Here is a 25,141-nt window from a genome sequence, read left to right as displayed (position 1 = left end):
TATGAATTGAGTGAAAATTCAAGAAGATCTTGTTTAACAGTGATATTAACATCTTCCTACTCACAACTGATTTTTCCTGCCCAAGCCGCCTCCATCCTTGTCATTCTCTTCAAGTTCATTTTCTTTGCAAATTACCTCCTTGAGTTCTTTGTATCCATTTTCTCAAACTAGAAACTAATCAAGTTACAGTGTAAAACAATGCTAAAAGGACACATCAGTATTGATTGCAAAGCATTTTGCTTCAGACCTTCCAGTCAGCCTCAAACTTGCATGCATTGACATGATCCAGAAATATTTCTGTGACCCAACCAATGTCAGCTGAGACGTCTGATTCCAAAGAAAGTCTTCAAAAGATCAGTGAAGATGGTATTTGTGGGAGTGGTGGGTGTGCGTTGCTCATTGTCAGCATAGTTATGCTGACTGATCGTTGAGTTGGAACATCTATCAACCAGCATAACATTTCCAATGTAAGTATGCAGGCACATCCCCTATATCCTTCGTATATCTTTCAGACGTAGTTGCCCAGCAGGCCTTCCAAGGAGTCCTTACATGTCTTTCCCAAATTGGGTCCCATCTCCAACATTCCTGACACCATAATATTCAGCCTTCAAGTTTTGAGAATATTTCATAAGAAATAGTCAGTATTCAAAGCTGAAGCTGTGTGAATTTCATAAGCTTGGTGTTAAAAAATAAGTAACTGTCTATATACTTAAACTTGAGTACCACATTTCCAATCTAAGGGGTAAATTTAAGTATTCACTGACTACAATTTTATTTTTTGTTGATCGTGTTGGCCTTGCCAGTTAAATTTTGGATAATTAATCCTGACTACAGAATTTCTCTATTATACATGGCCATCGCTGTCAATGATATTCTCAGGTTTAAGTTTAATGCTTTAATAAAGGTTAACCTATCCACCCTGTATACTGAAATTTCTAATTGAAACAAGTTCCAGCGCAAATATAAAACAGCTGGTAACTGGTTTATTCACTGCTACTCTCAAAGCCTGAGGCATTAGGTTTTGGTTGGTTTGAACTCAAGTGATTGAATATTAAAGAAATTTAATTCCCTTTTGTTTTTAGTAACAGTTATACTTTCAACAGGTTTTTGAATATCAAGATTCAGGAGGGAGAAGCCCACAATATAATTTGTCCCGCCTGTGACTGCTTTCAGCTAGTTCCTGTAGATATAATAGAAAACTTGGTTTCCAGAGAAATGGACAAACGTTATTTGCAGTTTGACATTAAGGTAAGCTTTGTAATCAGATAACTACTTTGAAAGTGTTCTTAACTACTTAATTCAGTATTCATGTGTTTGGTTACATTATATGTATTTAAAAATGTTAGGACACTAACATTGTTCACTTATATGGTAAGTAAAGGTAAGATCACCATAGTCCTAGAGGACTATAGGGCTACACTATCATTCAAGAGAAATGACTGGTGGTGGTTTAACCTGTGGGCCACCACTCCCCAGGTGAAGGGAGAGGTTAGAAGGAAGAGTCCTTCATGGTAATGTTCAGCCAGTGCAGAAACTGAACCCATGCAATAGCATGGCACTGCATTGCAAAGCAGCCGTCAAGCCAACTCAGCTGTAATGTTATAAGCTTTTAAGTAAAGTGTAGAAAAAATAATATGGAACAGATTAATGGGAACCTGGTCCTGAGCTCCCCTACATGGGGAAACAAGTTTTTTCCCATTCACCCTGTTCAGTCCACTAAGAATCTTGTATGTTTCAATTAGGTTGCCCTCAGTCTTCTAAATTCCAATGGATACAGGCCCAATCAACTCGACCTGTCCTCCTAAGACAATCACTCCATACCTGGTATCAGTGTATTGAATCTTCTCTGGACTACCTCCAATGTCAGCTTCCTTTTTCTTGAATGAGGGGCCCAAAATTTTCAGTATTATAGCTTTGGTCAGATCTTGCAGGTTCAATTCCTGGCATTCATTCTCAACTGGTGACAAAAAGTGCAAAATTTGATCTGCACAGGTTTTAAACAGGAAAAAGAAAATGAATGTAGAAAGGAGAAAGCATTTGTTTCATTAGCTTATTTCTCCAAAGGAGCACACAGTGTATATTTCTCTCCTACCTCCCTCCTGAATCCCTGGAATCAAGAAACTTTTAAATGACTCCAGATATTTCCTTCACTATCATTCAGTTCTTGAGCCCAATGAGGCAAAGTCTTCTGCAAAATCCAGGTTCGTCAACTAAAGCTGCTCCCCCAGGATACCACAAATCTGCACCTTGTGATTTTACTTGTGATGTTATCCGTAACCAAGAGGAAGAGTACTGAGGAGAAATGCAGCCTTGCCATATTTCTGTGATTTTCAAGGAATCCACGATACCTCTACTAGTCAAAACTGGTTTTTGGTATAAGGCTTTGAAAATATTAATATAGCTACCTGGGATGCTATTTTGCTTTGCTATGTATCAAAATGCCTGCGATGGATATTATTGAAGGCTTTCCTGAAATCAACGAAGCTGATGATAAGTGGTTTCTAATGGCCAAGAGTTTGCCCCGTGATGTTCCTGAATGTAAAGATCTGCTCACTGCATGATGTGCCATCCGAGAAACCTGCTTCACTCAGGCAACGATCTTCTAGTTTTAAATGTATTAAGGACCACTGTGCTGAAAATCTTGCTATGTACTGACAGCAATGTTATGCCCTTAAGTTGTAATATCCGCTCTTTACCCTCATTCACCCCATTTCTCTCCCATCACAAAATAAAACCCTGGGATCCTTCGCCAGGGCCTTGCACTCCTGCAGCAGATCATTGCTCCCATTCTTAGTGGTAATGTGTTTGATCAGCTGGATTCTGGTTGCTTCCTTTCTGAAGGGAGAAAGAGGAACATGAAGGAGAAAGTGCATAGTGGTTGGGACCCTGCCGCTGGCAATTGGGCATCTCTGTCATGTCCGAGCAGATCCTGGGGGCAGTAGCAGCTCCTAAAGGTGGAATTGGTAGGGTTGTTGGCAGGTGGGATTGAGCAGTGACTCTGAAATATAATCTGGAGCCTTGTGGGTGTGGCATCCTTGATTCTGATCTCAAGCAGTGATGCAGCGCTGGACACTGAGGGCAAACCCCAAGTCTAAGAAGTAGATTTTGGATTAAACTGGCACCAATTCAGTCGGGTACTGCAGCAACCAAAATTAAAATCAATATAGTGATAGTCAACATGTTTTCTGGCCCAGTAACTTAATGTTAAAGCCACATAATGCCACGTAATGCTAAATGGAGCAATATTAAACACAAACTCCCTGTGCTGCTTATTGCATTGTCTTTGCTAAATGTTCTTGTACCTTGCTCGTATTCAATTTTCTTAGCTCAATCAACCTCCATGTTTGATTAGTGATTCATTATCATTCGGTTCTTCTGCTCATTTTGTTGACTCCCTTTTTTTTCCCCTTTTTGAACATTTCCACTGTTTCTTGATGTTGCCCAACCTCCATAGTACTTTGAGTCTGTTGGGGTGTTACAGCGTAAAGCAGTATGGCATATTCTCCAGTTACTCCTTTGCAAATGGAAGTTGTAACTTTGTGGTTGATGCTCCCTTCAACTTGAGGTGGATTTTGCTGAATACATGTTCACCCAAAACTATATTAGGACCTCATCAAGTCCAGGGATTTTGTAGGATGTCCTCCATCTGCTTCTGAGAAATATATAAATTCTGTTTCATTGAGGGTGTTTCTATCTGAAGGCCTCTTTCTTTTTGTGAATGTCCTTATACGTGAATTTTTGTTTGAAGTATTCCCAGTGCTGAGCCTGTTGTTGTTCCAAAAAGGCAGCAGAAGGTCATCATTTCAATCAAGCATGCTTAGTGAGTCACGGGACCTGATTGTGCTGTTCCATCCCAGTTGCTATTGAGGATAACATTGAGGTTACTGATTAGAGTTTAATATAACTGTTTGCTTTGTCGAGCATGTCCTGCAGACATGCAGACATGCTAATGTCACGCAGACATTAGCCTCTGCTAATGTGTAAACTTGCACAGCAATGACTCTGGCATGCTTGGTGTGGCATCTGGTGGTGATAGACATTTTTTAAATCGACCTGTTATTTCACATTCAAAGGTATGGGGTGAAAGCAGGAACATGGCACTGAACAGCAAAACATAACAAAATCGGTAAACCCCAGTGAAGAAGGTGCAGTACATCATAAGATTATCATATACTGGTACTGGATGAAAGTCAAAAAAAGTCTAATCTTTGAACCCAGTTTTCAGTCAAATCACTGTAGAACCAGACTCTTATATTTCACCCACTGTTCACACCTATGTTTTCAAGGAGCACTTCATGATTGAGCAGAAGCTCTAGATTGTCTTTTTTTTTTCCAAAATGGCCCAAGCGTGTATTCAGACTGATCTGATCTGTTCAATTTTCATCCTGAGTTGCATCACTAGTCTGGACATGAATGCCAGAAGATATAAATTGTCACCTTTACGTTAATGATGTATTATAGACCAATCGGCAGAAAATGAATGATCAGGTTTTCTACTTTTTAAGCACTATTCAGTGACACCATTGGATGTGTGATCTTTAAATTGGAGCATATTCAATTTGGTTGACTGTCCTGCTATCAGTCATTCCCAGCACACTCAAATGGTTGTTGACTATTCTCAAATATGGTACTGAAAACTACCTTGACTTATTTGCAACTATCCTCTGGTACTGTATACCTCAAAGGAACACTAGCACAAACGAGCAGCGTATGCTGTGCAATACTGTGTCTGTTTGAGGGAAATTTGAATGAGTTAAATGCACTATCATTCAAGAAATTTTCACAAACTTGCATAAAGATTTAACATGAAATCTAATTTCAAAACTGTTATTGAAAATAAATTGACACGATAGGTCTTAATATTAAAATTTTGAGGTTCCAATTTTACCTCCGTCTTTTACAAGCAAAATACTGAGGATGAAGGAAGTCTGAAATAAAAACAAAATGCTGAAGAAACTCAGCAGGTCTGGCAGCATCTGTGGAGTGAGAAACAATAACATTTCAAGTCCAGTATGAGTTTTCAGCTGTTGTGAAGAAGAGTCATGTTGAACTTGAAACTATTAATTGTTTCCTTCTCCAAAGGTTCTGCCAGACCAGCTGAGCTTTCCAAGTGGTTACTGTATTTATATCTTAGTCTAAGTTGGGTTTTGGTCCAGCTTGCACAAATGTGAAAGCATTAAATCAGCTGCTCTTTTCTTTGGTTCTTAATAATTGTTCTTTGTCACATTTCAGTACTTTTTTTTAAATTTTAGGCATTTGTGGAAAATAATCCAGTTATCAGATGGTGTCCCACTCCTGGTTGTGAAAGAGCTGTAAGATTAACCTGTCAAAGATCAGGTTCTACAATGGACCAACTGAGCTTTCCTCTACTAAGTGCACCAGCAGTGGATTGTGGAAAAGGACACCTCTTCTGTTGGTTAGTGCACAGAATTTTAAGTTGCAGATGTTTAAAAATTATTTGGTGATTAATTTCTATAGTCTTTTCTATTTTCAGGCATTATAAGAAGTCGCCAGGTGGTTGTTTGCTATTTCTTAGGATGTACAATTGTCATATTCTTCCATGATCGTTTGTATTATTTTATTGAACACAACATACCTTACATCAATTGGATCCCAGAATATAATTCGTGATTCTTTCAGCATTAGAGTGCATCAACCCACTATGCTCATGTGATGTGATCATTGCTAATCAATTCAGATTGTACCTGATCTGTTGAATTTGTAATTAATGAAATTAAATTCCATTTATTACATGGAGTACTCAGCTTTTTACTGTTAACATCTAATTTTATCACATCTTGTTAATTTTGACAATTGGTTAATTAAATCTGGAGGGTAGACTCCACTGAAAAATTTGCAATATGGCCATAAAGATTTCCTGCTCATCTCTGCTTTAGTCAGATTTTCCTTGCTGTCGCGTTTCTCATTTAGCCCCACAGTTCTTGTTGCTCAGTGGGTCAGCCATGCTGCAGAAGAAGATGGTATAATGTCAACAATTATGTATAATTAATAAAAATGTTAAGTCTGCACAGACTTACTGTCAATAAACCTTTGCAGCCTATTTGCAAAATTTCTTTTCCTGTTTTGACCTGTTTGTGCAGAAAATGATATATGCATAATTATAACACTAGTTATATAAAGTTGTCATAATGTACCCTTAAATATTGTTCTAATCAATGTTTGAATAACAAAAGTTCTTTACTACTAAATAGCCTCTGAATTTTAACTCAAGGCTTCCTGTTCCTAACATTACTGCATCCTTTTCTAATCAGTATTTCTGCCCTATCTCCATTTTTATTTGCCTATTTCTCTCAATAATAGGTATTCTTAAATAATAACCATCCAAATCTCACCTTTTAAAGCCACTTTTCCATCATAGCCCTTACATGTTCCTATCAAGCCAGTCGCACTTGCAACTTACCAATCTTATTCATCAAGCATTATTCACTTGCCTATTTACGTCCATGAATTGTAAACTTTTATTTGTTTTCCTTATTTTTTCTGTTTGTTCCTAGCTAATGCAGCACTATTCTTTCCGTACACTAATCAAAGTGTTTACTATATGCCACCTTTTTCCTCTCTCGTAATGTGTTCTAGTGCTATCCTTTTCCAACTTAGTTTAATCACTCCCAACTCACAAGTGAACTGACGAGGAGCACCACAGGTTCCAGTCCTGTTGAGGTGTAATTTGTCCCTCATCAACCCAGAACTGATCCCAATATTCCAAGAATCTGAAACCTTCCATCTTGTACAGTACTTCAAACAAATGATCCTTCCTATCCTCACAAGCTGCCATCTTTATTCCAGTCCATATCTGTCTCCTTCAGGTTCTTCTCATGCATGCTGTCTCGCTGTCTGGAATTTTTTCTCTGAGGGCTAGGCCTTTGGAATTCCTTGCCACACAGAGTTGTGAGGGCAGGGTCCTTGTGTATATTTAAATTCTTGATCAATAGGGGAATCAATGGATAGGGAGAAAGAACAATGAAGTGGTAACGAATCAGTCATGAATGATAGAACAGGCTCAAAGGGCCAAAAGGCCAACTCCTCATGTATCTTATGGCCTCACCCGCTCACTTTTACTTAATCTATATTTGTAGGTGGAATGTAACATGAAACAATGGGAGGTTGTGTTCTTTGGCAGGAAGAATAGAGAAGCTGAATATTATATAAATGGGAGAAGACTCCAAAAAGCTGTAGCACAACGGATTTTGGGGGTTCTTGTGCATGAATCATGAAGGATAAAGGAACTGAAGGCATTGGTGCTAAGTTTACAGATGACCCAAAGATAGGTAGAGGGACACTTGGTATTGAAGAAGTAGAGTGACTGCAGAAGGACTTTGACAGGCTAGGCAAGTGGGAAAAGAAGTGGCACATGGAATATAATGTGGGAAAAAGTATTCTTCCTTTGGTAGGAAGAATAGAGGTGTATAATATTTTCTAAACTGAGAAAGGCTTCAGAAATCTGAAGCACAAAGGGAGTTGGGGGAACTAGTTTAAGATTTTCTTAAGGTTAACATACAGTTTCACTTGGGAGTTAGGAAGACAAATGCAACGTTGGCATTCATTTCAAGAGGGCTAGAATACAAGAGAAAAGATGTACTGCTGAGACTGTATAAAGCTCTCATCAGATCACATTTGGAATATTGTGTGAGCAGTTCTGGGCTGTATATCTAAAGAAAGATGTGCTGGCATTGGAGGAAGTGCAGAGAAGGTTTGCAAGAATGATCTGGGGATGAAGGACTTGTCATAAGACAAACAGTTGAGGACTTTGGGTCTGTACTCAGTGGAGTTTACAAGGATGAGGTTTGGGGGGTGGGGGGGGGGAATCCGATTGAAACTTACAGAATACTGAGAGGCCTGGATAGAGTGAATGAGGAGAAGATGTTTCCACTAGTAGGAAAGGCTAGGACCCGGGGACACAACCTTAGATTGAAGGGATGACCTTTTAGAACTGAGATGAGGAGGAATTTCTTCAGTTGAAGGGTGTTGACTCTGGAACTTATTGCCGCAGAAGGCTATGGGTGCCTTATCATTGAGTGTATTTAAGAGGTTCTTGATTTAGTAAGGGGATCAAGGGTTGCAAGGAGGAGGTCAGAGCTAGTTGAGAAATATACTAGCCAAGATTGAATGGCGGAGCAGACTCAATGTGCTGAATGGCCTAATTCTGCTCTGATACTTTATAGTCTTGTGGAATCATAAAAAGCTTACAGTAAGTTCATTGGGCAATAGGAAAGGAAAATTTTCTTTACTTCCCTATCAAGAAATTGTCTAAAGAAAATGGAACATCAAAATTGGAAAGTCTTGCTTAAACACTACAGGGCAGTAGTTAGGGCATACCTGGAATCTTGTGAACAGTTTCAGTCCCCTTATCTAAGGAAGGTTGCACTGGCATCGGAAATAGTCCAGAGAAAAGGGTTCACTAGAGTCATAGAGATGTACAGCATGGAAACAGACCCTTCGGTCCAGCTTGTCCATGCTGACCAGATATCCCAACCTAATCTAGTCCCACTTGCCAGCAGCCAGCCCATATCCCTCCAAACCTTTCCTAATTCATATTCCCATCCAAATGCCTTTTAAATGTTGCAATTGTACAACCTCCACCACTTCCTCTGGCAGCTCATTCCATACACGTACCACCCTCTGCATGAAAATGATGTCCCTTAGGTCTCTTTCCCCTCTCACCCTAAACCTATGGCCCTAGTTCTGGACTTCCCCACCCCAAGCAAAAGACTCTGTCTATTTATCCTATCCATGCCCCTCGTAATTTTATAAACCTCTATAAGGTCATCCCTCAACATCTGACACTCCAGGGAAAATAGCCCCTGTCTATTCAACCTGTCCCTTAGCTCAAATCCTCCAACCCTGGCGACATCCTTGGAAATCTTTTCTGAACCCTTTCAAGTTTCATAACATCCTTCCAATAGGAAGGAGACCAGAATTGCATGCAATATTCCAAAAGTGGCCTAACCAATGTCCTGTACAGCTGCAACATGACCTCCCAACTCCTGTGCTCCAACCAATAAGGGAAAACATACCAAACGCCACCTTCACTATCCTATCTACCTGTGATTCAAGGAGCTATGAACCTGCACTCCAAGGACTCTTAGTTCAGCGACACTCCCGAGGACGTTACCATTAAGTGTATAAGTCCTGCTAAGATTTGTTTTCCCAAAATGCTGCACCTCGCATTCATCTAAGTTAAGCTCCATCTGCCACTCCTCAGCCCGTTGGCCCATCGATCAAGATCCCGTTGTCATATGAGGTAACCTTCTTTGCTGTCCACTGCACTTCCAGCTTTGGTGGCATCAGCAAACATACTAACTGTACCTCTTATGCTTGCATCCAAATAATTTCTTTAAATGACAAAACGTTGTGGACCCAGCACCAATCCTTGGAGCACTCCACTGGTCACAGGCCTCCAGTCTAAAACACAACCAACCACCACCACCCTCTGTCTTCTACCTTTGAGCCAGTTCTGTATCCAAGTGGCTAGTTCTCCCTGTATTCCGTGGCACCACGGTAGCCAACCAGTCATCCCAGGGATCATCATCTTCAGAGGAGGTTGAGTATGTTGGACCTGTATTTGTTGGAGAGGAGGTTGAGCGGAGACTGTCTTGAAACACAAAAAGATTCTCACACGGCTTGTTTGTGTAAAAACTTAAATGTTATTTCCCTTTATGGGAGATGGGAACAAGAGGGCATAATCTCAGAGTAAAGGATCACCCAATTAGGACACCGATGAGGAGGAATTCCTCCTCTGAAAGTAGTAAGTCTTTGGAATTCATTACTGCAAAGGGCTGTTGAGACTGGATCATTAAATATACCCAGAGTTGGGAAGTCTACATTTTTTTCGTTTGTAAGGGAATCAATGCTTATTGGAAAAGATAGGAAAATGTAGTCAGCCACAATCTCATTGAATGGTAGAGCAGACCCACTGGATTGAATGACCTACTTCAACTCCTGTCTTTTGGACCATTCAGTTGCTCTTCTCTATGCTAATGCAAATCAGAATTGACCTGATGTATTGATTCAGTGAACCCTCATTTTTGGTGCACTTCCATAACACAACACAGCTCTGTATCATTGGGTGGCCGATATCTTAATTGTTTTTTGTTCCAAATCAATTAATTACTTTGGAAACATTTCTTCCAACTGAGGCTTTTTCGGATACTAATGTATTATTTCTCTTAGGGAGTGTCTAGGAGAAGCCCACGAACCCTGTGATTGTCCAACGTGGAAAAGCTGGCTACAGAAAATTACAGAAATGAAACCAGAAGAACGTAAGACTCGCTTCACATTCTTGTCTGATTCTTTAAAGTCTTTTTCGCATTTTTGTAGTCTGTGACATTACCAAAATTTGAACATTTCACCAATGTGCCTTTTAGTCTATTCCTAACCATTAACCTCATCTGAGTTTTCTCTTGTTGGATTTCTCATTGCTTTCCCACTCCCAAATTTCTTATGATTTGTTGTATTTTTTGCTTTATTCAATCACGGGATGAGGGCATGGTTGGCTCAGCAGCATTTATTGCCCATCCATAATTGTCCAGCAGGCAGTTAAGAATCAACTATGTTGCTGTGGGTCTAGAATCAGACCAGATAAGGATTAGATTAGATTACATTAGATTACATTACAGTGTGGAAACAGGCCCTTCGGCCCAACAAATCCACACCGACCTGCCGAAGTGCAACCCACCCATACCCCTACATTTACCCCTTACCTAACACGACGGGCAATTTAGCATGGCCAATTCACCTGACCTGCACATCTTTGGACTGTGGGAGGAAACTGGAGCACCCGGAGGAAACCCACGCAGACACGGGGAGAACATGCAAACTCCACACGGTCAGTCGCCTGAGGCGGGAATTGAACCCGGGTCTCTGGCGCTGTGAGGCAGCAGTGCTAACCACCGTGCTTTTCAACAAATTGACAATGGATTAATGGTCATCATCAGACTCTTAACTTTAGATTATTTCTATAAAATGAATTCAAATTTCACCATTTGCTGTGGTGGGATTCAAGCACAGGTCCCCAGAACATTACCTCAGTCTCTGGATTAACAGTCCAGTGATAATACCACTAGGCCATCACCTCCCCTAAGCTCTTATCATCTTTTTGTTCTGAGGGAAAGAAAACTAAGAAAATGCATGCCATAAAACAAAACTGGTTATTTTTACTGCAAAATTGTCTCTCTCCACCCTCCTCCCACACATATATTGATCAAAGCTTTTCAGAATTGTGTATATCTGTTAAATTTCCTCCTCCATCTCGGTTTCTCTGGGAGAAGATTCCTGGTATTTTGTGTCTTCTCTCTATAGCTGCATATTTACATTCTGGATATCATCCTTTTGAATCTATAACATACACTCTTACTGTAAAGGCTGTACTGTAGTGGGGTGGATCTATGCTACACGCTAGGACTTTCAGGATGCTTTGTCCACATGCAATTTTACTTCCATTCTGTGGAATTCAGTGTCCAGAGTTAAAAGGCAAGGTGCCACTTTTTTTTTGTACATCTGATTCCTTTTACTTTCAAAACCAACATTGATTGTAATTAAAGTTTTTTAAAAAAAAAAGAACTGTGAATGCTGAAAATCTGAAACAAAAACAGAAATTGAGGGAGAAACTTGGCAGGTCTGGCAGTATTCCTGGAAATGCATCCAGGGAAGTTATTTGTGTGGAACTGAGAAATGAGAAAGGGATGATCACCTTATTTGGATTGTATTATAGACCCCCTAATAATCAGAGGGAAATTGAGAAACAAACGTAAGGAGCTCTCAGCTGTCTGTAAGAATAATAGGTGGTTATGGTAGGGGATTTTACCTTTCCAAACATAGACTGGGACTGCCATTGTGTCAAGGGTTTAGATGGAGAGGAATTTGTTGTGTGTACAAGACAATTTTCTGATTCAGTGTGTGGATGTACCTACTAGAGAAGGTGCAAAACTTGACCTACTCTTGGGAAATAAGGCAGGGCAGGTGATTGAGGTGTCAGTGGGGGAGCACTTTGGGGCTAGCAACCATAATTCTATTAGATTTAAAATAGTGATGGAAAAGGATAGACCAGATCTAAAAGTTAAAGTTCTAAATTAGAGAAAGGCCAATATTCAGGGTATTAGGCAAGAACCTTCGAAAGCTGATTGGGGGCAGGTGTTTGCAGGTAAAGGGACGGCTGGAAAATGGAAATCCTTCAGATTTGAAATAACGAGAATCCAGAGAAAGTATATTCCTGTTAGGGTGAAAGGAAAGGCTGGTAGGTATAGGGAATGCTGGTTAACTGAAGAAATTGAGGGTTTGGTTAAGAAAAAGAAGGAAGCCTATGTAAGGTAAAGACAGGATAGATCGAGTGAATCCTTAGCAATAGGAGTGTACTTAAGAGGGAAATCAGGAGGGCAAAAAGGGGACATGAGATAGCTTTGGCAAGTAGAATTAAGGAGAATCCAAAGGGTTTTTACAAATACATTAGGGACAAAAGGAGAGATTAGGGGCCCTCAAAGTTCAGCAAGGAGGCCTTTGTGTGGAACCACAGAAAATGGGGGAGATACTAAACGAGTATTTTGCATCAGTATTTACTGTGGAAAAAGACATGGAAGATATAAATTGTAGGGAAATAGATGGTGACATCTTGCAAAATGTCCAGATTACAGAGGAGGAAATGTTGGATGTCTTGAAACGGGTAAAGGTGGATAAATCCCCAGGACCTGATCAGATGTACCCTAGAACTCTGTGCGGAGCTAGAGGAGTGATTGCTGGGCCTCTTGCTGAGATAGTTGTGTCATCGATAGTGACAGGTGAGGTGCTGGAAGACTGGAGGTTGGCTACTGTGGTGCCACTGTTTAAGAAGGATGGTAAAGACAAGCCAGGGAACTATAGACCAATGAGCCTGACGTCGGAGGTAGGCAAGTTGTTGGTGGGAATCCTGAGGGACAGGATGAACATGTATTTGGAAAGGCAAGGACTGATTAGGGACAGTCAACATGGCTTTGTGCGTGGGAAATCATGTCTCACAAACTTGATGGAATTTTTTGAAGAAGTAACAGAGAGGATTGTTGAGGGTAGAGCAGTAGATGTGATCTACATGGACTTCAGTAAGGTGTTCGACAAGGGTTCCCCATTGGAGACTGATTGGCAAGGTTAGATCTCACGGAATACAGGGAGAACTAGGCATTTGGATACAGAACTGGCTCAAAGGTAGAAGACAGAGGGTGTTGGTGGAGGGTTGTGTTTCAGACTGGAGGCCTGTGACCAGTGGAATGCCACAAGGATCGGTGCTGGGTCCTCTACTTTTTGACATTTACATAAATGATTTGGATGCAAGCATAAGTTAGTAAGTTTGCAGATGATACCAAAATTGGAGATGAAGTGAACAGCGATGAGGGTTACCTCAGATTACAACAGGATCGTGACCAGAAGTGGCAGATGGAGTTTAATTCAAATAAATGCGAGGTGCTGCATTTTGGAAAAGATAAATCTTAGCAGGACTTATACACTGAATGGTAAGGTCCTAGGGAGTGTTGCTGAACAAAGAGACCTTGGAGTGCAGGTTCATAGTTCCTTGAAAGTGGAGTCGCAGGTAGATAGGATAGTTAAGAAGGCTTTTGGTATGCTTTCTTTTATTGGTCAGACTATTGAGTACAGGAGTTGGGAAGTCATGTTGCAGCTGTCCAAGACGTTGGTTAGGCCACTGTTGGAATATTGCGTGCAATTCTGGTCTCCTTCCTATCGGAAAAATGTTGTAAAGTTGAAAAGTTCAGAAACGGATGTTGCCAGGGTTGGAGGATTTGAGCTATAGGGAGAGGTTGACTAGGCGAGGCTATGGCTGTTTTCCCTGGAGTGACAGAGGCTGAGGGGTGACCTTATAGAAGTTTATTAAATATGAGGGGCATGGAGAGGGTAAATAGACAAAGTCTTTTCCCTGGGGTCGGGGAGTCTAGAACTAGAGGGCATAGGTTTAGGGTGAGAGGGGAAAGATATAAAAGAGACCTAAGGGGCAACTTTTTCACACAGGGTGGTACATGTATGGAATGAGGTGCCAGAGGATGTGGTGGAGGCTGGCACAATTGCAACATTTAAGAGGCATTTGGATGGGTTATATGGATAGGAAGGGTTTGGAGGGATATGGGCCGGGTGCTGGCAGGTGGGACTAGATTGGGTTGGGATATTTGGTCGGTGTGGACGGGTTGGACCAAAGGGTCTGTTTCCATGCTGTACATCTCTATGACTCTGTGTGGTGAGAAAACAGAGTTAATATTTCAGGTGCAGTGATCCTTCTCCAGAACTGTTAGTAGCTAGCAGAGGTAGTTCACATGCTGGAGATAGTGCTGGGCAATGGAGTCGTGGGTGGGGTGAAGGTGGGGAGTAAGCAAATAGGAGGAGATAAAGCCCAAAGGGAGAGAAAGACACTTAGACAGGCAAAGGGTGGATAAAGATCAGCTAGGAACATAGAAAAGCTGATAACTGGAACCATAAAGTAGTGAAAATTGGTTAGTTGTGCTGAAAGCAGCCCATGTCATGACAGGGCCTAAGGTATAGGAGTGGGTAAAGGGCATTGAGGGAAGTTTTCAGGTTCTAGAACTCATCCTGAAGGCTGCAGGGTCCTAAAGTAGGCAAAACAAATGCTATTTTTCCAGTTTGCACTGTCTTCCTGCAGTATTGCAGTAGGCCTGAGATGGAATTGTTGGCCAGGAAGCAGTGGTGTTTTGAAGTGGCAGGCAACTGGAAACTTGGGGTCATTGTTGCCAATGGAATGTAGGTGTTTGCAAAGCCCCTGCCCCATCTTCAGCATATAGACCACCTTTTCCTGAAGAAGGGTCACTCACCCCCAAACATCAACTTTGATTTCACTCCACAGATGCTGCCAGACCTGCTAAGTTTCTCAAGCAATTTGTTTTTGTTGATTGGAGCTAACTTGTTGCCAAACGTCTGTCAATGTTGCAAGCTCAGCAAACACATGACAATCGTCTGTATGAATTAGAAAGTAATCATTCCTGTGTGCGTTCTGTCACTTTCCCATGACAGTATAATTGAAATTGGGAAACAAGCCTGTGTACTTGACTGCAAAAGCAATGCACGTTGAACATTGCCTGTAAAGAAAGCAATATGTGTAATTTATAGCTTTTCACAATGTTGAATTTTTAAAGTGGTTGGAAATAATTTAAGTTGATAGCAAAATAAAACCAGTTAACCATCTTCTGTAATGCTAACAGTTGCTGGTGTAAATGAAGCTTTTGAAGATGCTGCCAATTGTCTTTGGTTGCTGTCGAACTCTAAACCATGCGCCAACTGCAAATCTCCAATTCAAAAGAATGAGGGCTGTAATCATATGCAATGTGCCAAGGTGAGTATTGTAAACTGACTATCTAGAGAGAGAGATTGCTAAACTACTTGAAATCAGTGTTTTACTAATTGTGTATGGAGCAAATTTGTGATATATTAACACTATTATATAAATGATGATACCCGGGTATATTGTGGAATTATGTATTTCTGTAATCTATTTGGTGAGGTACAGTTGTCATGTTATATTTAATTTGAAGCACCGGTTCCTAACTTTGACATTTTGCAGCAGGAATAATTAACATGATTAGACAAATAAGCAAATTCTTCCTAATTTCTGGCATCTAATGCTCATTTACCTTCTCCAGAAAAAAGGTTGTACTCACTGTTTGTTTTTATCTTCTTTTGCAGTCACTTCCCTATTTTTTTCAGAAGTACTGCTACCCCCATTTTTTATTCCAAGTATAGAAGACTTTAGTAATTACATTTCTTAGTATTTGTGACTTTTACTTTACATACTTTCTCTTGGGGTTTAACACTGTTACAGACTCTCAAATTCACCAAGTTCCAAATAGGCTGTGAACAGACTCTGGAATACATCTTCCTAAACTTAGTGGGCATCTGTCCTTGATGCAACAGTATGTTGGAGAATAGGATCATAGTTAGATGGCCTTTCCTATACTTACCTGGGAATGCAGAAATTTTTGGATACCCTTAGCTAAGCTAACATTATTATTGACCATATAATGAGACCTGTTTAGCGACCATAAAATGCTTTTGTGTGGACACAGTCATCGTGATTGGGTTATGTTAACTTTCAATATATCATTTATTCTGTGCAGTTATATTGAAATATATCCCAATAAAATTATCATAATTTTAAGAAAGAAGTACACTTTAAAAGTGAACTGTTTGAATTGTGGACCTTAATATTGGCATCCAATGTTAGAGAAACCTAAAAACATAACAAATAGGAGGAGGAGTAGGCCATTTGGCGCCTCAAGCTTGCTACACCATTCAATATGATCATGCCTGATCAGTCAACTTCATACCCTGTTCCCACTTTTTCTCCATATCTTTTGATCCCTTTATAGGTGCAGGAGTAGGCCATTCGGCCCTTCTAGCCAGCATCACCATTCATTATGATCATGGCTGATCATCCACAATCAGTATCCTGTTCCTGCCTTATCCCCATAACCCTTGGTTCCACTATCTTTAAGAGCTCTCTCCATCTCTTTCTTGAAAGTATCCAGAGACTTGGTCTCCACTGCCTTCTGGGGCAGAGCATTCCAGCTGCGGTCCCAGCACCAAACCTTGTGGTATCCCACTGGTCACTGCCTGCCATTCCGAAAAGGGCCTGTTTATCACTACTCTTTGCTTCGTGTCAGCCAGCCAATTTTCAATTCATGTCAGCATTTTGCCCCCAATACCGTGTGCCCTAATTTTGCTCACTAATATCATATGTGGTACTTTATCAAAGTCTTTCTGAAAGTCCACTACATCCACTGGTTCTCCCTTGTCCATCTTCATAGTTACATCCCCAAAAAATTCCAGAAGATTAGTCAAGCCCGATTTCCCCTTTGTAAATCCATGCTAACTGACCTATCCTGTTACTGCTATCTAAATGAGTCATAATTTCATCTTTTATAATTACTCCAGCATCTTTCCCACCACTGACGTCAGGCTAACGGTCTATAATTCCCTGTTTTCTCCCTCCCTCCTTTCTCGAAAAGTGGGACAACATTAGCCACCTTCCAATCTGCAGGAACTGATCCTGAATCTATAGAACATTAGAAAATGATTACCAATGCGGGATTACCAGTGCGTCCACGATTTCTAGACCCACCTTCTGAAGTACCCTAGGATGCAGACCATCAGGTCCCAGGGATTTATTAGCCTTCAGACCTAACAGTTTATCCAACACCATTTCCTGCCTAATATAAATTCTCTTCAGTTCATCCATTACCCTAGGTCCTCCAGCCAGTATTACATCTGGGAGATGGCTTGTGGCTTCCCCAGTGAAGACCGATCCAAAGTACCTACTCAACTCTAATGCCATTTCCTTGTTCCCCATAATAAATTCATCCATTTCTGTTTTCAAGGGCCCAATTCTACTCCTAACTTTTTTTTCTTTTCACATACCTTAAAAAAAGGTTTTACTACCCTCCTTTATATTTTTGACCAGTGTGCCTTTATACCTCATTCTTTTCCTCCATGTATTGCCTCTTTAGTTATCCTCTGTTGCTGTTTAAAAGTTTCCCAGTCCTCCGGCTTCCCACTCATCTTTGCTATGTTATGCTTCTTCTTTTTTATCTTTATACAGTCCTTAACTTCCCTCATCAGCCACGGCTGCCCCTGCCTCTCCTTAGGATCTTTCTTCCTCTTTGGAAAGAACTGATCCTGCACCTTCTGCATTGTATCCAGAAATACCTGCCATTGGTTGTTCCACTGCCATCCCTGCTAGGGTATTAAACCATTGAACTTTGGCCAGCTCCTCCCTCATAGCTCCATAGTTCCCTGCAATACTGATTCTCCCTTCTCCCTCTCAAATTGCAGATTAAAATTTATCATATTGTGGTCACTACCTCCTTATGGCTCCTTTACTTTGAGGTCCCTGATCAAATCCAGTTTGTTGCACAACACCAAATCTAGAATTGCCTTCTCCCTGGTAGGCTCCAGTACAAACTGTTCTAAGAATCCATCTCGGAGGCATTCCACAAACTCCCTTTCTTGGGGTCCAATACCATCCTGATTCTCCCAGTCTACCTGCATGTTGAAATCCCCCATTACAACTGTAGTCATTCCTTTGTGACAAACCAATTTCAACTCCTTATTCAACTTACACCCTACATTCAGACTACTGTTTGGGGGCCTGTAGATAACTCCCTTTCGTGTCTTCCTACCCTTAGAATTTCTCAGCTCTATCCATACTGATTCTACATCTCCTGAGTCTATGTCTATGCCCCCGCCCCCTGCAAGGGACAAAATATCATTCCTCACCATCAGGGCCACCCATTCCCTCTGCCCGTCAGTCTGTCCTTTCGATAGCATGTATAGCCTTGAATATTCATTTCCCAGGCCCTGTCCACTTGAAGCCACGTCTCAGTTATCTCCACAACATCATACCTGTCAATTTCCAACTGACCCTCAAGCTCATCCACCTTATTTCTTATGTTTCTGCATTCATATATTATATTTTTAATTTGTTTCTCCCCTCACCCTTCCTATCAATCCCTAATTCACTTAATGATACTGTATGATCCCTTCTTGAGTTTTCTGCTCCATTGCTTCTGTTGTCTTTCTTAACTTCTCTTACTCTCTCTTTACCTTTATTTTCCTCAAATTTCCAGTTTGTCCCCTCACCCCCACTATTTAGTTTCAACACACCTGTGTTGCAGTGGCAAACCTGCCTGCCAGAATGCTGGTCCCCCACCTATTAAGGTGCAACCTGTCTCTCATGTATAATTTATCCTTACCCTGAGATTTAGGTTGAAGAACTATACTAAATCCTTCTTGAAAATATTCAATGTTCTCAATTCAATTCAAACACTTTCTCATGCAGAGAATTCCACAGAAATTTCTCCTCACTTGCCTTAAATGACCTACTCTGTATGCTGAGACTGTGACAGATTGGTTCTGGACTCTATGATCATCGGAAGCATCCTTTCTGGGTTTCTCCTGTCTAGTCCTGTTAGAGAAGTATAGGTTAATATGAGTCCCTCTTCCCCCAAACATCAAGGAATATAATCCTTACCAGTTCAACCTGTCCTCCTACATCATTCTTTCCATCCATGGAATCCATCTGGTCAACCTTCACTGCACTCACTCTATAGCAAAAACATCGTCCTCCAGGTGAGACCAAAATTGTACATGGCAGGTCAGGTGTGGTCTCACCAAGGCCCTATATGGATTGCAACAAGATATGCCTGCTCCTGTACCGAAGTCCTGTCACTTTGAAGGCCAGCATACCATTTACCACCTTCACTGTATGTTTTCAGTGACGAGTGTGAAAGGACATCCACTCCTTTATGAACCTGCCATTTCCCAATTTATCATCATTCAGCTAATCTGCCTTCATATTTTTGTTACTAAAGGTGGATAGCCTTGCATTTATCTATATTATCATTCATTTGCCTATTCATTCAACTTACCCAAATCACACTGAAACATGTCTGCATCCTCCACAGTGCAAATATGACTTTTGCTGGATATGTTTGGAAGAATGGAAGAAGCACAGCTCGTCCACTGGAGGCTATTATAGATGCACTCGATATGAAGTAATCCAACAGGTTGAAGAACAGTCCAAGGAAATGACAGCTGAAGTAAGCATTTTTTTGGAAGTGAAATTAATAAGTTGATGTTTTCAGCAAACCTTTTTATGTGATTACCTTCTTCAGGTTTCTGTGGTTTGTTCTTGTCTTCTATGCTTATTTGCTTTTTTTAAAAAACCTCATTGCATGATAAGTAAAAGCGGAGGTGGTTGGGTTGGTGTGAAGGAAGAAATTATGTTAATAGTTTTTCAACATAATGTGCTGGTCTAAAATGTGCTTTTTATAAAATGTCTCATGTCGACTTGTTTAGCTTGTATTTCTTCTCCCTTTGTAAATTTCTCTCGACTCCTGACTTGATGTAGAATATTTGTACAACTGCTTATCTCAGTCCTTTTTTGAGTAAATATTGTGTATTTATATCCATTGATTATTTTGTCGAGAAATATGCAGTTGGCAAATCTGTCTTCTGTTTCAGGCTGAGAAAAAGCACAAGAAATTTCAGGAACTTGACAGATTTATGCACTACTACACAAGGTTTAAAAATCACGAGCATAGTTATAAGGTATGTTACGGCAGAAATATTTGTCATTTAATACTGCCAACTTTGAATCGAATAAAAATCAGCCCTTTTTGTCTTTTAGTTAGAGCAACGCCTTCTGAAAACTGCCAAAGAAAAGATGGAACAACTGAGCAGAGCTCTGAAGGGAGGTAGGCGATAAAACCAATAATTAATATACTCTGAAGAGATTAGTGCTATTGTTTTATGGCTGGTACACTGATATACAGAAGTTTGGAAAACAGCCTGGAGTTACAAAGCAGGTTGTTTTCTTTTATAACATTTTACAGAAGGCATTTTGACTCCTTAGGCCTGGGCAACTTTCTGAAAGAACTATTGTTCTTGCTTTTTCTTCAAGGTCTTTAGATAGTACCAATGTCCTGCCTGTGAAAACTTGCTTCCTGTTGTTACATTTTATTGCTCTTTTGTGACCTTTTGTCAAAGACATTCCTGTGGTTACTGAATAGAAACTGCGTATGTAAACTTGTCACACTGCAAGTGCATGCTATTGTTGTGTAGTACTTCAAATTTGAGTCATTCACTCCCCAGTCAGAGCTGCAGGAAAATTCATAAGTTCCAGTTGCTCTGTTTCCTATATCCAAAATTACTGCATGTTTTGCTTTAGAGCACAAAGTCTAGTTCAGACACAATGGGCTGAAAGACAGCCTTCTGCACCACAACAATTTGGTGATTCTGTGACCCAAGTATTTCTTTTAAAAACTGATTACACATAATGGGGGTTATTTTGGAATTTGATTTGCATCTGTAGCCCACAATCCAATACTCTTTGTGTTAATCCTCCCTCATCTGCAGGCTGTATTTAATCTTGGTTTTCTTCTTGTATTACAGCAGTGATAGAACTTTAAAGAACATTAGTTTATGTTGAAAACTGTGAACGATTTTACTTCCACTTCTGTTTTTGATGGGTCATTTTGTGAACCAGCCATCCTCTGTGTCTTAAATAAAAACTCCCCCCTTTTTTTTCCACTTAACCCAGTTAGTGGCCACCTTAAGTTTCTATCATGATGTTTATGACTTGTCAGAGTGAAAATAAATTGAATCTATTTACCTTATTGAAGTCTTCAATATTTTTTAACACTTTCCAGAGGTTCTGTTAACTTGCGGTTTGATTGCAGTTTGGAAGCTCAATATTCATCTGAGGAGAAGTGGTCAGAATAATTTTTCAAGGGCTTCTCAAAATTTTCTTGAGAGTTGTCTTTATTCATGTCACATTTTATTAGCTGGTATGTTACATCATAACAATACTGTATTTGTGTTGATACATAGGTTTTTTTGACTTGGGCAGGAGCAGATTTGGAATAATTCATGCATATCCTCAAAAATAACACTCCTTCCATTAAATGTTAAGCCATGACATACACAGGAAATATTCATTCCCAAGATGCTACAGTATTTATGTTGCTGCAAAACTGAAAGCATATGTGCAAAGCTGGATGCTTTTAACAAGGCAGTTACAGCTCTATCTACTGCAGCTCAGAATGCAATCTCAGATTTAAATTTAAAAATTGGCAGTGTTCATTTCAATAGGAATCGCTACAATTTTTCCAAGTTTAGTAACTCCTGAAGTATGCAACCTTCAACCAGAGATTTTACATTCGTTCACAAGGAATTCATTACCTTCTGTGATTTAAAGTTTTCTTGGATCCCAGTTAACGGTGTTTTTCTTTATCGACATGGTAAAATTGTTGTCTCTCTTTTCTGTAGCTCTCCTCTTTTCTCTCCCACCACCCCAAACACTCTCAAAGCCTCAATCTTTCCCATATATCCCTCAAGCAGCTCCTTCTTGCACCGCACCCCTTTTGTAACCTTCCTGCATCCCCATTTGCTGTCTGCTAATCTCCCTTCCCACCTATTGCAGACTTTATTTCCCATACCTCTCACAGCTGCCTTCTCAATCCCACACACCTGTTGTAGCCATCTTTTGCCCCACTTCCCTTATGTTGGCAAATACATTTTTGAAGTGTGCACAGGATGGTTTTTAAGACTGGTGTTCAGGACCCAACAAATGAAAAGGCTATCCTCGATTTGGTTTTGTACAATGAGAAGAGGGTTAAAGACGAGAGGGTCCAAATGCCTTTTAAATGCTGCAATTGTACCAGCCTGCACCCCTTCCTCTGGCAATCATTCCATACACACACCACCCTCTGTGTGAAAAAATTGCCCCTTAGATCTCTCTTAAATCTTGCCCCTCTCACACTGAACCTATGCTCTCTAGTTCTGGTGGGAAAAGACTTTGTCTATTTATCCTATCCATGCCCCTCATGATTTTATAAATCTCTATCAGGTCAGCTCTCAGCCTCCGATGCTCCAGGAAAAACAGCCCCAGCCTGTTCAACCTCTCCCTATAGCTCAAATCCTCCAAACCTGAAAACATCCTTGTAAATCTTTTCTGAATCCTTTCAAGTTTCACAACATCTTCCCAATAGGATAATCCAAAGGGTTTTTATAATATGTTAAGAGCAGAAGGGTAACTAGGGAGACAACTGGGCCCCTTAAAGTTCAGCAAGGCAGACTATGTGTGGAGCCGCAGGAGATGAGGGAAGTACTAAAAGAGTAGTTTGCATCAACGTTTACTGTGGACAAAGACATGGAAGATATAGAAGGTGGGGAAATAGATGGTGACATCTTGAAAAATGTCCATATTACAGCAGAGGAGGTCCTGGATGCCTTGAAATGCATAAAAGTAGATAAATCCACAGGACCTGACTTCAGAACTTTGTGGGAAGCTAGGGAAGTGATTGCAGGGCCTCTTGCTGAAATATTTGTATCATCGATAGTCACAGGTGAAGTGCCAGAAGACTGTGGTACCACTATTTAAGAAAGATGGTAAGGAAAAGTCAGGGAGCTATAGACCAGTGGGCAAGTTGTCGGAGGGAATCCTGAGGGACAGGGTTTACATGTATTTAGAAAGGCAAGGACTGATTAGGGATCGTCAGCATGGTTTTGTGCATGGGGAGTCATGTCTCACAAACTTGATTGTGTTTTTTGAATACGTAGCAAAGAGGATTGATAAGGGCAGAGCAGTGGACATGATATATTTGGCCTTCAGTAAGGCGTTCAACAAGGTTCTCCATGGGAGACTGGTTAGCAAGGTTAAATCTCGTGGAATACGGAGAACTAACCATTTGGATACAGAACTGGCTCAAAGGTAGAAGACAGAGGGTGGTAGTGGAGAGTTGCTTTTCAAATTGGAGGCCTGTGACCAGTGGTATGCCACAAGGATCGTTGCTGGGTCCACTACTTTTTGTCATTTATATAAATGATTTGTATGTGAACATAGGTATAGTTATAACTTTGCAGATGACATCAAAATTGTAGGTGTAGTGGACAGCAAAGAAGGATTACAACGAGACCATGATCAGATGGGCCAGTGAACTGAGGAGTGGCAGATGGAGTTTTAATTTAGATAAATGCGATGCGCTACATTTTGGAAAAGCAAATCATAGCAGGACTTTTATGCTTAATGATGTATGAATTCCTTTAGTGGAGAATGATCGTCGCATCATTGGGATAGAAAGTTAAGTGGTCCAATCTGAAGATCAGGTTTTTAAAACAAACCATGTTCTTTCATGAGATCTGAGTGTCACTGGTAAGGCCAGAATTTGTTGTATGTTGCTGATTGCACGTGAGCTGAATGGTTTGATATGCCATTTCAGAACTAATCCAATTGTTATGGCTCTTGAGTTGCATATAGGCTAGATTGCCAGGATGACCTGTTTAATTACCAGAGAACTTTAAATGAGTTTCTACAACATTACTGAAACTAGCCTTACTGTGCAGATGTAATCGTTGAATTTGAATTCTGCCAGCTGCCATGATGAGATTTGAACACATGTATCAGAGTGTTATTCTGGGCATCAGGCTTACTTATTCAGTGACATAATATTAAGCCACCAACTTTCCAACACAATTCTTGAGACTTATCTGCTGTCGTGCTGTTATTTGATCATAAAACTTGTTCCTAGCATTCGTGCCCCCTGAATGTATCCCACTCTTCCTCAGTAAACTCATCCAGCATCCATCTATCGCATGTATTACATTGTTAATTGTTCTTCTCGGTTACTTGCTGTCCACATCTTTTTTATCATTGCAACGTGATGTATTGATCTTTCCACTCAGTTCACGTTATTTTTAATTATAGTTTCCATTCTTTCAAAATAAAAATTGGTTAACTCTACCATTTCCATGCTTCAGCTAAATACACATCAGTGCTGCCAGATTCTCTTTAATTTCACATACCTTCAGTTTGGCAGCAAACCTTCCAGCAAAAAGCTTTTGAACAAAAACATATACATAGCTGATGGAAATGTAGTGGATCTATGTGCTAATTTGCTCCACAACTCATCTTAAAAATAAATTCTTATAGATTTAAAGCTGCTTACTGCCTTATAAAGTTGCTGCCTTATGGTCTGTAATTCTGATTGAGAGGACTTTCGCACAGTCCTGAGTTTATAAACGTTGAAATTGTCATTCAGACTCTGGCTTTCTGGCATAACAAGTTTACGGTCTCTCCAATTATTGAATAGAAGGAAAATAGAAATGTCTCATCATGGGTTGTGTGACAATACTACGGCTTTGAGGTGTGTTTTGTCTTTTTGTGAAGAAAGGTTGAGAGAGAGCTGAAGAGCAGTCTATTAAGCCACTAGAGTAAACAGTTTGTAAGGCCTTCAGTTTTATTTTGGAACAATAGAAGCAGCCTTAATGGGTAGGGTCAAGCTCCCACAGAACCAGGATTTTAGTTTTAGGTTTCAGTCGCAGCTGCTGGGGTCTTAAAGCTGAATGTTTCTACCCTCGTGATTCTGTTCATACTGGACTGTAGAATTGCATGTGAGACTATCTATTTTACCAAATTTGCCTTTTGCCAAGAGTGTATTTATGGGATATTACTATATTGAGACAGTTATTGTTTAGTAGTTAAATAATCCATTATTCTTTTGAGTTTTCGAGTAGAGTTAAGTTATCCAATTCTTTCTTTCTTTCTTTCTTTTGTTGTATTTTAATTATAGTGTATGAATCA

General features: G+C 40.3%; 1 protein-coding gene across 6 annotated transcripts in view; it reads left to right on the top strand.

Moving 5' to 3' along the window:
- Nucleotides 1–25,141, top strand: part of ankib1a (ankyrin repeat and IBR domain containing 1a) — an 87,910-nt gene that overhangs the window by 40,566 nt on the left and 22,203 nt on the right. For all 6 annotated transcript variants that reach the window (XM_043690254.2, XM_043690255.2, XM_043690251.2 and 3 more), the window contains 7 exons: nucleotides 1,104–1,248; nucleotides 5,253–5,416; nucleotides 10,192–10,280; nucleotides 15,207–15,337; nucleotides 19,464–19,598; nucleotides 20,023–20,109; nucleotides 20,189–20,255. In XM_043690254.2, the coding sequence (XP_043546189.1) occupies nucleotides 1,104–1,248; nucleotides 5,253–5,416; nucleotides 10,192–10,280; nucleotides 15,207–15,337; nucleotides 19,464–19,598; nucleotides 20,023–20,109; nucleotides 20,189–20,255 (818 nt within the window). The remainder of the gene's footprint in view (nucleotides 1–1,103; nucleotides 1,249–5,252; nucleotides 5,417–10,191; nucleotides 10,281–15,206; nucleotides 15,338–19,463; nucleotides 19,599–20,022; nucleotides 20,110–20,188; nucleotides 20,256–25,141) is intronic.

Source organism: Chiloscyllium plagiosum, unplaced genomic scaffold (assembly GCF_037043375.1).
Source record: "Chiloscyllium plagiosum isolate Xiang-an unplaced genomic scaffold, Cpla_swu_hap1 HiC_scaffold_5, whole genome shotgun sequence".
Classification (NCBI taxonomy): Eukaryota; Metazoa; Chordata; class Chondrichthyes; order Orectolobiformes; family Hemiscylliidae; genus Chiloscyllium; species Chiloscyllium plagiosum.
This window is presented reverse-complemented; position numbering and strand designations above follow the sequence as displayed.